This window comes from Mercurialis annua, linkage group LG4 (assembly GCF_937616625.2).
Source record: "Mercurialis annua linkage group LG4, ddMerAnnu1.2, whole genome shotgun sequence".
NCBI lineage: Eukaryota > Viridiplantae > Streptophyta > Magnoliopsida > Malpighiales > Euphorbiaceae > Mercurialis > Mercurialis annua.
The window spans coordinates 37579680-37592770 of NC_065573.1; the positions used below are offsets into that span (position 1 = coordinate 37579680).

The 13091-nt window shown below is 33.4% G+C and overlaps 1 protein-coding gene across 1 annotated transcript; it reads left to right on the forward strand.

Annotated features, from left to right (window-relative positions):
- The first annotated feature begins 571 nt into the window (after window positions 1–571).
- LOC126677529 (monocopper oxidase-like protein SKU5) lies at window positions 572–4751 on the forward strand. The gene is made up of 9 exons (XM_050372201.2): window positions 572–1013; window positions 1211–1320; window positions 1479–1749; window positions 1844–1982; window positions 2703–3069; window positions 3181–3546; window positions 3631–3709; window positions 3941–4140; window positions 4391–4751. Exons 1-9 carry the CDS (start codon window positions 870–872, stop codon window positions 4491–4493), a joined length of 1779 nt encoding a protein of 592 aa, XP_050228158.1. The 5' UTR covers window positions 572–869; the 3' UTR covers window positions 4494–4751.
- Window positions 4752–13091: the final 8340 nt, after the last annotated feature.

Genomic DNA, 13091 nt, shown 5'->3' on the forward strand with positions numbered 1-13091 from the left:
TAATTTTAAGTATTATTTAATTATTGATATTTAAATGAAGAAGAGGGTGAAAATGGTTAAAAAAAGTTATAAATAAAAAATTGGTAAGTATTTTAAACGTTAAGGATGTTTTTGAACTTTTTTCATACGTGCCACGTCATCACTTGACAGAAAACTAACGGTGTCAAATTTTTCAGTGGGATGTGAACCATTTTGGACAACTTCGGGGTCTAATTTGAGCTACCTTCGACCTTAGGGTCTTATTAATTATTTCGGTTTGACCTCAGGGGCTAAAGTGAGCCTTTTGCCTATATTATTGTATCATAAGTTGATTAAAGTTTAAAATACTTTCGGTGTATAATCTATTAGAGAATATAGTCATTAGTGAATAACATTTTTTCTTTGTTTGAACAAACAAGATTTCCATTAAACAATTCCATTCTACTACTATCTATTTGTGTGATGTTCTTCAAATTGTGAACTGGCTATTGGCTGTCACCCTCTTATTCTCTTTCTAAGAAGAAAAATAAAAATATTTTATTTTTTCAATTTCATATGGATTATGACTGGTGACCGACAAAAACAAAAGCTTAGGGATCAGTCATCCAAAACCCCAATATTACACTTTACACTCATTTTTTTCTTCCATAGCTCTTATTTGAAGTTTGAATACCTTATTATTACAGTAACTAAAGTGAAGATTATAACATTACAAAAGCACTTTCTTTTGCTTTAAACCCACCAAAAAGCCACTCTCTTTTTCATTCATCTCCTGATAATGTAAAACAAACTGAAGAATTAAGCTTTGTAGCAACTGGGTTCTTGTTTTATTTTTCTGGGTTGTACTTAAAACTTCAAAAAGATTGTTTTTTTTTTTTGTAAAAAGAAGAATGGCTTTGTCCAAACTCTTTCCTTTTTTTCTTGTTGTCTACATTTGCCTGCTTCTTACATTGTGTTCTGCTGAAGATGCTACTGTTTCTTACAATTTTGTAGTCTCTTACATTGAAGCTTCTCCTCTTGGTGTGCCTCAGCAGGTTGGTTTTGTTAGATCTCTTTATTTTTGGTTTTTTTGTTCTGCATTTTGCCAAGTTTAGCTTCAGATCTGCTAAGTTTGTTGCTTGCTGTAGTTTTAGCTGATATGGTAGCATAATGAGCTTATAGTTTATTTTGAATCGCTGTAGAAGCTCTATAGTCTGTACTAATTGCTTATAATGTGTGCACTGTTTTGCAGGTTATTGCTATAAATGGGAAGTTTCCTGGTCCTACTATAAATGTGACCACTAACAACAATGTCGTTGTCAATGTTAGAAACAAATTGGATGAAAGTCTTCTCATGCATTGGTAGGAATTTTGTTTCAATTGCAAATTTTGTACTGATATTAGTTGAAGTATGAATTTTTACTGTGTTAGTGTTTAACTTTGTTTCTTTTGTTGATATTTAGAATTTTAGATGTTATTGTATACTAATTTCATAATATGGAACTTGATGTGTCTTATAGGTCTGGAATTCAACAAAGGAGGAGTTCATGGCAAGATGGAGTTCTTGGCACTAACTGTCCAATTCCTCCAAAGTGGAACTGGACTTATCAGTTCCAGGTTAAGGATCAAATTGGCAGTTTCTTTTACTTTCCTTCTCTTCATATGCAGAGAGCTTCTGGTGGATATGGTGGCTTTATTATTAATAACCGTCCTGTTATTTCAATTCCTTTTGATACTCCATCTGGGGACATTGTCATTATGATCGGTGATTGGTACAAAAGAAACCATACGGTTAGTGTCGGTTGAGTTTTGCATCTATGTACTTTTTTTTCTAGTAGAATTGAAAGCTATAAGGTGTTTGATACTGGTTGGTTATGGATTATAGGCTTTGAGGAAGGCCCTTGATGATGGGAAGGATCTTGGGATGCCTGATGGAGTTCTTATCAATGGCAAAGGCCCTTATCAGTATAACACTACTCTTGTTCCTGACGGCATTGATTATGAGACTATTGAAGTCGAACCAGGTGACTACCATTCATAAGATGCTTTTCGTGAAAGTTTAATGAATTCGCGTCCATTTCTTTCTGTTTGAATGAGACGCGGCTTTTGTGCTTCGTGGATAATTCATCAAGGACTACTTTTCAACACTTCAATTCGGCATATGTTTGATGTTCTAGTTGCGTAGATGGTTCTGTGCTGTGTTCTCTCTTGAAGTAATAATACATGTTCCGAGTTTCATAGCAGTAGTTAGACACATGGTAACATTTTTCAGTTTTTTTGAATGCGGTTTATGTGTCTAGGCACCGGAATCTCCCACTTTTATTTATTGAGTAGTGTATTTCTTTTGTTTGTGTGATAATTATTGTGGAATTTGGTGCTGGTTGAATGAATATTGCATTACTTGTGTAAATGGGAAGTTGTTTTTGAGTTAGAAATTGTGTTCTCTTAGTTGCTAATTGGAAACTGCCATGAACAATGAAAAGTAGCATATTTTGCTGCTTGTCAAATGCCTCCAAGTTTTAGCTGAAAACCTATGTTTGATCTGTTCAAGAAAATTAAAATCTCCCCAGATGATGTATTTTTCAGCTTTCTTCTTGCCATCAAAGGGTAAATATGAGGGTCAATGATTTGATGTCGCTTTGAAAAAAACTTTATTATCAAGAGGCTTTCTTTACATTGATTAGCTCGTGAGACTCAAGTTCACAATTCTGATTCTGAATGATGAAAATTCCTATGTTGAACAGGGAAAACTTATCGGATTCGCGTACACAACGTCGGAACATCAACTAGTTTGAATTTCAGGATTCAGAACCATAACCTGCTTTTAGCAGAATCGGAGGGATCATACACAGTGCAACAGAATTATACTAGCTTAGATATTCATGTAGGACAATCTTATTCATTCCTGGTAACCATGGATCAGAATGCAAGTTCTGATTACTACATTGTAGGTAGTGCTAGGTTTGTAAATGAATCACAATGGAAAAGGGTTACCGGTGTTGCTATCTTGCACTACACAAATTCCAAAGGCAAGGCAAAGGGCCCTCTCCCTGTTGCACCAAATGATGAATTCGACAAAACATTTTCAATGAACCAGGCAAGATCTATCAGGTTTGCATTTGAAATATCTCAGCATATTATTCTCATGAATTAACTTTATTTTGAGAAAAATATTTTTCTTATTATGAAGAAATTTATTTGTTTTGTGGTCGAATTATGCAGGTGGAATGTGTCTGCCAGTGGTGCACGTCCTAATCCACAAGGTTCATTTAGATACGGCTCAATCAACGTGACTGATGTTTATGTATTGAAAAATAAGGCACCGGTGACTATTAATGGGAAAAAACGAACCACTCTGAGTGGGGTATCATTTGTCAATCCTTCTACTCCAATTAGGCTTGCAGACCGGTTCAAAGTGAAGGGCGTTTATAAGCTTGACTTCCCTTCTAAGCCACTTACTGGACCACCTAAAATGGAAACATCAGTAATTAATGGGACATACAGAGGATTTATGGAAGTCATCCTGCAGAACAATGACACAAAGATGCAGAGCTACCACTTGAGTGGATATGCAGTCTTTGTTGTTGGGTGAGACTACGTCCGACTTCTATACTTCATTTGTGTTTTAAAATTGTGCTTTTAGTCACCTGTTTTGCAATCAATTTATTTCAGGATGGATTATGGTGAATGGTCAGAGAACAGCAGGGGCACATATAATAAATGGGACGGAATTGCACGCTCCACAGTACAGGTGTGCTAAAACGATGGTTCACTAGCTATATTACATATTGCTTGTATCTAATTTTGAACTTAATCTGATCTTCATTTTGCCGCTTTTTGGGTTTTATGCTAATTCTTTCTAACAAAGCTGTTTATAGCTGAGGACACCTATATTTCATCTTAGCTCTTGAATATAAGATTCTTGTATTGACTGCTTGTACCCAAGGTAAATCTCTAATTTTATGTGATTGCTGCTATACAGGTTTATCCTGGAGCCTGGACAGCAATTTTGGTATCACTTGACAATGTTGGAGTGTGGAACCTGAGAACCGAAAATCTCGACTCCTGGTATCTCGGGCAAGAAACATATGTTAGAGTTGTGAATCCAGAGGCAACTAATAAAACCGAGTTGCCTATGCCGGACAATGCCCTCTTTTGTGGTGCTCTCAGCAAAATGCAGAAGTACATAATATTTTCCTTTTTTTTCTGTTTATTTTTCTTGTTTTGCTGTTCTCTGAAGCTAGGTTACACAGAAACTTGTCGTGTCTCATTTTAAGAAATGTCTTTGAGACTCCAAAATTTTATAAATATAACCTATTCTTATCTAGTGGTTTTCCGTTTAAGCACATCATGTTTCAACATTTCCGATTCCGTGCTACATAGCTCAGAAGTATGAATTCTGACACTGATTTTACGTTTTCTCTTATGCCAGGCCACAAGACATCTCTTCTTTTGCCGTATCAATGAGAGGTGACAGAACAAAGCTGTTATTCACATTGCTGATGAGTGCTTATGCCCTGATTTCGAGTTTTTAGCTGATTGTTGCTTTCGGATGACTTGCTGTTTGTCTTGCGTGTTCGAGTTTGAGCCTGTGTGACTTTTGAGTGTTAGGTGTGTAATTCTAGTCCTGTCGATAAGAAATTTTTACAGTGATTTTGACTTGTAATTCTTAGAATCTTCCTTCTTGCTGAGTTCCTTGTTTAATTTATTGGAATCATCATTCTTTTAATTCTTGTAACTTATGTGCTGATGACAATTCATCAGATTTTCTAATACATTTAGCTTCCTGGAAATGTAGTAAATCTATCTCTTCTCTTGTCAACTTATATTACATCTTAGTTGCACGAGAACTTCTCGAATCTTATGTTTCAGCGTATTTTTTACATTTTCAGAAATACTTTTGAAATGAATAAACTTCTAGTCTCTCATGGATTATAATTATATTATAGGTGTTTTTTCAGGGGTTGAGATATTTAAATTTGAGAATCTTTTCTAAAGGGCACCACCATTTGAGGGCAATGTGTGAAGGAAGGTGGTAATCTAGCTGTCTCTTGCACGTGGTCCCTTTTAGTACAAGCTGGATAATGATGTCCGTTTCCTAGCTTTAGACATTGAACAAAGTGCTGGACCTTCATTACTCCATTTTGCATTTAAGACTGCATTAACCCATGAATTCACATCGGAAATACAAACACATTATTCTGAATTAAAAATTATTGAATTCGTGCAACAAATTAATGGGATATTGGTCATGTAGAAAAATTATATAATAATTAAAAAAAATTCTATCGCAAATGATCATTAACTTGTTATAAATATGATAATACATATGATAAACACTCTGAATGAATCTCACTCTTCATACTCTTCGCAACATTATTCATCTGTAATATTTATTGCTTTGAAAATAAAAAAAAATTAAATACCTATTTTTTTATAATATTAAAGTAAAATGTGTTATGTTTTCTAAATTTATCTTTAATTATATTAAAAAACATACTAATACAAACAAATAGTCAGTCATAATTATTAGCAAATTTTAAAAATGAAATGAAATTAATTTAATATAAATATTCATAATTTGGATGTATTTATTATTTGCTTAATTCCTACGTCAAATGCTAAAGCCACAAATATTACGTATCGAAAAGAATACAACTTAAAACATTTAATTTTACAAATAGTACTAGTTTTTTTTACCAATAATTCAGTGGCGGAAAAAACATTTCAAAAGACAAGATTTGTTTTATACAAACTTAAAAATAATAGTTAAATTAATTATTTTTTATTCTTTATCCATTTTAATTATACTTAATTGTTTTAAATATATTTGATATCATTATTTTAAAAATAAAAAATTACTTTGAATTCTCTAACTGTAGCATAAAAATCTCATAATAATTCTTTTTAACACTAAAAATAAATTTAAAAGGTTTAAATTGATTATTAATTATTTTAGATAAAGTAATTATTTATAGTGATAATTTATAAAAACAAAATTAATATTCCATCTTTATTTTTTAAATAAAATAGTAATATATATAAATAGTTTATTATTGGGGATGGTATTTTTTTGACGATTATAAAGATTTAATTCAACGACATTAGTATAATTATGTCTAGCGTATGTTATCATTTGAACTATAATGCGGTAGTAAATTTGTATATACTTGAACATTAATATTGTGAATTTATAGAATAATAATTATTAGAAAAGAGAACAAAAAAAAATACTAATGATTATTTAGAAAATATAATAAAAAAAATACAAAATAATCTATATTTAGAAGAGAGATAAAATGAGGGAGAGGGGCCGTCCACTCTGTTCCCACCTAATTCTGGCCATGTATAGAGTCGGATTACATACGTGTCAAAGGGCTTTGGGAAATTTAGGTATTTACTCCAAAAATAAAAATATTTGCACATTTTACCTCAACACAAAAAAGTTGCAGAAAATACCTCACGTTTTTTTCAGATTTATGTTTTTACTCTGGGTTTAAAAATATTTATGATTTTACTCCGTTATCATCTGGTTATCATAAATCCTTTTGTAATTATATTTTTGCGCACGTTATCATCCAATTATCATAATCTTATCATATTTCATTATCATCTAGGTATCTTACTGCAGTGTTATGATAACAACATGATAATATACTGATACTGAGATGATAATCAGATACTGTTTTATCATAACATAATCATAGATATTATCTTAACATTATCATATTTCATTATCATCTAGTTATCTTACTGCAGTGTTATGATAACAACATGATAATATACTGATACTGACATGATAATCAAATATTGTTTTATCATAACATAATCATAGATATTATCATAACATTATCATCTTGATACCATAAATATCATCTCGGTATCATATGATAATGTTATGATAACGAAATATGATAATATTATGATAACGATTTTATAATCAAACATTATTTTATGCAGAATTTTTTTCCCCGCAATGTTATGATAACTACATGATAATAGAGTGATACTCATATGATAATCAGAGGCTGTTTTTTTATAAAAAAATAATTTTTTCTGCAGTGTTATGATAATGTGATGATAATGCAGTGATACTCATATGATAATCAGATGCTGTTTTGTTTGCAGAAAATCGTTTTTTTCATCATAAAATCGTTTTTCATGCAGCTTTTTAGATCTAAAATTGAAAAAAATCAAGATTAATTTATTTAGATCTGAAAGTTAAAATGAATTGTATTTATCACCACGAATTAAGAAAAAAGTCGATAAAATCAAATATGAAAGAACGGCGGAGCGACGACGAAACGATGGCGGAGCGACAACGGATCGATGAAGGAACGATGATGAAAAAAAGAATAAAAATGGAGAAGAAAAGAAGAATAAAGAAGAAGAAGAAGAAGAAGAAGAAGAAGAAGAAGAAGAAAAATGACGAAAAAAAAAGAAAGCAGAGAAGAGAAAGAAGAAAAAAGAGAAAGGAAAGAGAAAGGAAAAAAAAGAGTAACAGGTGGTATATTATTAGAGTAAAAAAAATATAATTAGAGTAAAATAATAATAAAAAGTAGGTATAATTATAATATAAATATGTCTTAGAGTAAAAAAATAATTATAGTAAAAGGGTGAGGTATTTTCTCTATCTTTTCCTTCTTGAGGTAGGAAATCCTATTATTTTTAAAAAGAGAGTATTTTTTCTAATTTTCTCAAGGGCTTTGCTATTAGTAGCCAAGCCATTCATGTGATATTCTGACCCACACATGGTGGTCCAAAGCCCATCAACAAAGACAAGAGAAAAAGATTGATCAGATGAAAAAACAAGTAAAATTTATGTATATAATTTTATACATCTAAACTTTTAATTAAAATAATAATATATTTTTTGATAAAAGTTATACAATACGATACATTAAATTTATAATTTGTAATAAGTATATCAAACTCAATTGAAATATGTCTCGAACAAATAATTTCCATTTTAAACTCACAATTATTTTTAAATTAAAGTAAAACATCAATTGATTCAATTGTATAAAATAATGATTGATGAAATTAAAAGTTAAATGCTCTAAAATAAAACATGGTAATAAATTTAAATAGAATATTGAATATTTATATAGATTATAAAAAGTTAATACAATTGTTGCGAGAAAGATGAAAAGCAATAACTTTCCAATCCCAAATGGTCTAATTACTTAAAAACATCTCACCTTAATTTTTTTTTTCGTTTATACCCCGACGTAGGAAAATTTTCAATTATACTCTATTTCGGGTTTTTCATTTTCAACTTTACCCCCACTAAGGGTACAATTGATAATTTGAATAATTTATGGATAAAAATGTTAATAACAACAAATAGAAGGATTATATCATCTTTTCTCTTATTTGAAAAAATACAAATATATCCTTTAACTTTTAAAATATTTAAATAAATCCTAATCATTAATTAAAAAATAAATTATTTTTTTAAAAAAATCTGATCTACCATAATACTTCTCCGATTTAAAAACCTGTCATTAAATATTTTTTTTAAAAAATATTTTTAAATTTTTATGCTCCTTCCATGGGAGGAGCTCTTCTCCTTCCTTCCATGGAAGGAGGAGCTGCGTGCTCCTCCTTCCATGGAAGGAGGAGCTGCTCCTCCTCCCTTGGCAGATTTGATCGGAAAAAAATCGGAATTTTTTTTAATTATTTTAATTATGTATTAATTTTGTTAAGTGATGAATCACCAAACAGAATCCGAACTTTATCGACCTGCACACCACAAGCAAACAGAGGTCAGAAGGAACTCCGGTGGGGGTCACCGGACGTTCACTCCGACGCTTAAGTAAGATTTTGAGGTAGAGAAAGAAGAAGAATAGAAAAGGAGAGTGCTTAGAGTAGAAAAGAGAAATTACCTAGGGTTTGTCCTTAAACCCTCTATTTATAGTTAGGGTTTAAGGACAAACCTGCCTTGCTGGCAAGCTGTGAGCCCAGTGGTCCCAGAAATCAGTTATGCTGACGTGGCAGAATATCCCTGCGGGAGGCACGGGTTGTTAGGTGTGTCAGAGGGAACATTCCTCGCGTACCTGTCAGAAGATCTTTTGTGGTCCCAGGATTTGGCACACGAGCGTGTGCTCACGAGCAGGACCTCGGAGTCCGGTCAAACCTTGAAGCCCGGATAACTTGGGGACCAAGTTATCATGGTTCTGGTATTTGAGAATGTCTCAAAGCTCGGGTCGTATGGTCCGGTCTTTTCGGGTTTATGAACCCGGAGCTCGGATTGGGTCTTAAGCGAATACAACCCGAAGCTCGGATAGAATCGTGGATCCGACCTTATCAGTCCTGAATGTCTCGGATGATGTTCGAATGCCCATCGATCCGGTGACCCCCCAAGCCGCATGTTCTATGATTCTGAGAAGGTCGGGCCCAATTATCAGGTCGGCGGAATGCTTGATTTAGCGATGTTCGTTCCTGGCGAGGTTGCTTCGCCGACCTGATAATTGCTCCCGACCTTCTCAGAATCATAGATCATGCGGCTTGGGGGGTCACCAGATCGATGGGCATTCGAACATCATCCGAGACATTCAGGACTGATAAGGTCGGATCCACGATTCTATCCGAGCTTCGGGTTGTATTCCCTTCAGACCCAATCCGAGCTCCGGGTTCATAAACCCGAAAAGACCGGACCATACGACCCGAGTTTCGAGACATTCTCAAATACCAGAACCATGATAACTTGGTCCCCAAGTTATCCGGGCTTCAAGGTTTGACCAGGCTCCGAGGTCCTGCTTGTGAGCACACGCTCGTGTGCCAGATCCTGGGACCACAAAAGATCTTCTGACAGGTACGCGAGGAATGTTCCCTCTGACACACCTAACAACCCGTGCCTCCCGCAGGGATATTCTGCCACGTCAGCATAACTGATTTCTGGGACCACTGGGCTCACAGCTTGCCAGTAAGGCAGGTTTGTCCTTAAACCCTAACTATAAATAGAGAGTTTAAGGACAAACCCTAGGTAATTTCTCTTTTCTACTCTAAGCACTCTCCTTTTTTCTTCTTCTTCTTTCTCTACCTCAAAACCTTACTTGAGCGTCGGAGTGAACGTCCGGTGACCCCCACCGGAGTTCCTTCTGACCTCTGTTTGCTTGTGGTGTGCAGGTCGGTAAAGCTCGGATTCTGTTTGGTGATTCATCATTAAGTTTTTAAATTTTAAAGAAATTAATGATAATTAATACTCCCTCCGTCCCGTTTAAGAAGTCCCATATTCTATTTTGGGATGTCGCATTTAAAAAGTCTCATTACTATCTTTACAATACTTTTCCATTGAATATCCCATTTTACCCTTATTTTAGTTATCTTAAAAGAGTTTTATGGAAAATTCCACTATCATTAATAGGGGCAAAACATGAAAAGACAAGAATAATTAATGTTTTCTTAATCTGTGTGTAAAGTCAAATGGGACTTCTAAAGTGGGACGGAGGGAGTATAAATTAAATAGTTATTATTAGTTAATTTTTTCAAAGAAGATGATATTTTTGTATAATTAATAACATTTTTTTTAGATAAATGGTAGGTGTATTAGCACATCCACAAAATAAGTGGAAGACAAAAAAGTCACAGATCAACTAAGAATTACAGAAAAAATCAATAGAACGAAATACATCATTCGCACTATAAGGGAAACTATAATTCCTAGCTCGATAGAATTCCACCGCTTTGTAAATAGTCGTGAAAACTAGACTATGGAGATTTTCCACTTCATCCTTAAATACCCGTTTATTTCTAGGCTTCCAAAGATGCCAAACTCCAAAGTACCAAATAAGCCGCCACAAGATACGATGCCTTCCAATTGCCAATGAATTCCAAAACAAGAAGAATTTTTCAAGAGAAAACGGAGCAACCCAATATGTGTTGCACTTAAGCATAATTAGAGACTAGAAGGACCAAGCAAAGCTGCAGTGAAGCACAATGTGAATCCCTGTTTCGTTGTTGTCGCAAAGAGTGCAGGAAGACTGCTCAACTTGAAGAATACCACGTCGAACCAATACTGCATTTGATGAAATACGGTCTCTGGCTAGAAGCCAAACGAAAAATTGAACCCGTGGAGGTAAAGTTTCCTTCCATATAAACTGAGCAAGGAATGAAACCTGAGGTCGAGAAGCCGTCCGAATAGAGGTAATTTCTGTTACCATAGCTGCTGCCGTGTATTGCTTGTCTCTGTGCCAAGAAAATGCGTCTGGAATCTGCTGTAAATTGAAGGACTGTGGCAGCAAGTTCAACAAAGAAGCCAACCTTTCTTGTTCTCCGATTCGCAACCGCCTGTACCAAGAAAATTGGCAGAAATTCTGAAGCTGTTGATCATAGAAAGAGGCCACAAAATCATCACGTTTCCTGCATAAAATGAACAGGTCTGGAAATAATAAATGAAGAGGCTCCGACAACCAGCGATCCTTTCAAAATCGTGCACATTGACCATCACCAACAGTTAACTGGACTGAATTTAAAAACAAATTCCAAACAGCCCTATCTTTCACGCAAGACTTGTAAATTCCTTTCCAAATGTGAGAAAAACGAATGACATTGGCCGACTCAATATCAAACCAAGAAGATAGAGTTGTAATTAATAACATTAACGTTTAATTAGAATATAAGTTAAAAATAAGGGACTATTTTAATCTTTTTTTCAGATGAAAAAAGAACAATTTATTACTTCGGGGTAGAGTTGAAAACGAAAAACCCAAAATAGGGTATAATTGAGAATTCTCCTACGTTGGGGTATAAACGAAAAAAAAATATAAGGTGGGGTGTTTTTAAATAATTAGGCCATCCCAAATATATACATGGATTTTTAAACCCACTATTTACTACTTCTAAAACATATGAGATCGTTGGCAGCATTAGAGGGTGGAGATGGAACTCACAATGTGCATAATACTGTACTTAAACAGTAACATATTTATAATCTCTGTACACTTGCTTTGCAGCTTCTTGCCAGACTCCTCTGCTGATCATTTAGCTTTAATCAGCTAAAGGATTAAATTACATTTTTCTTTTTTCTTGCAAATTCTTAAAAATTGCATAGTTTTAAAAAGCTGCAACCATTACATGCATTTTGCTTCAAAATTTCACACTTTTGATAGAGAAAATGGAACAACAAGACAAACTTCTCAACAAATGCCTTTTACAGCATTCACATGTAGTGGAGAGGTCTTTTTTTCGTACGTAGCTACAGTATATAATGTTTTTTGAAATTATTAGGAAACGGAAGCGTTTGTGGAAAAAATTGAACCCACAATCTAGCAGATTGCTAGTCGGCGCTTATACCATTTTGTGCTAAATTTACCATGAATTTGCTGTTCCATACTAAAAAAAACTGCCAATTTGTGACTATCCACAGCTTGCTGTCTTCTTAATAAAAAAAATAAAAATGAATCGCTATATATGTCTCAATAACAGCTTGCTGTCTTCTTGTCTCCTCCTATCTATATATCGCTTTCCCTATTTTACTATAGCCCACACAATCAATTTTGAACCAACCCCAATACTCACCCTAAAATCTGAGTAGGGTTGTGCTTATTTTCGAGACTTCAAACATATTTTTCAAACATGAGACTGTAGACTGAAAGATAATATTATTTGATTAAATAACTAAAAACTAAAATATCACGTTGCTAGTACAGCGAATTAAAAGAATTTACGTTTATCGAACTATAGCTTTATAATCAAATGGCTATTTATTAAAGTTACAAAATAGTTATCGAACTGTAATTTTGTAACAAAGAGGTGTTTGAGTTATAAAAAGTAAAAAATGGTTATTAAACTATAATTTTTTACAAAACGGTTATTAAACTATGTCTATCTTTGTAGAACAGAGAAAATATCTTATCTTTATGAATTGATTTTTCATCCTTTTTATTTTTTAAATATAATTAACTAAAAATATAAAACTGTTAAATCAAACTGTCATTTTTTTATTGATGATGTGATATAAATTTGTCATTTCCATCATAAAATTGGATATAAGTATTAATTTTTTCCCTAAAAACATCGCCCACTCCATAGGTGCGATAGAGGAACATATAATGATTATTTGGTTTTTTCTTTAAGTTATGTAATTTCTTCGCCTACATGTATGTTGGTATGATGTGTTCATTGAAGTA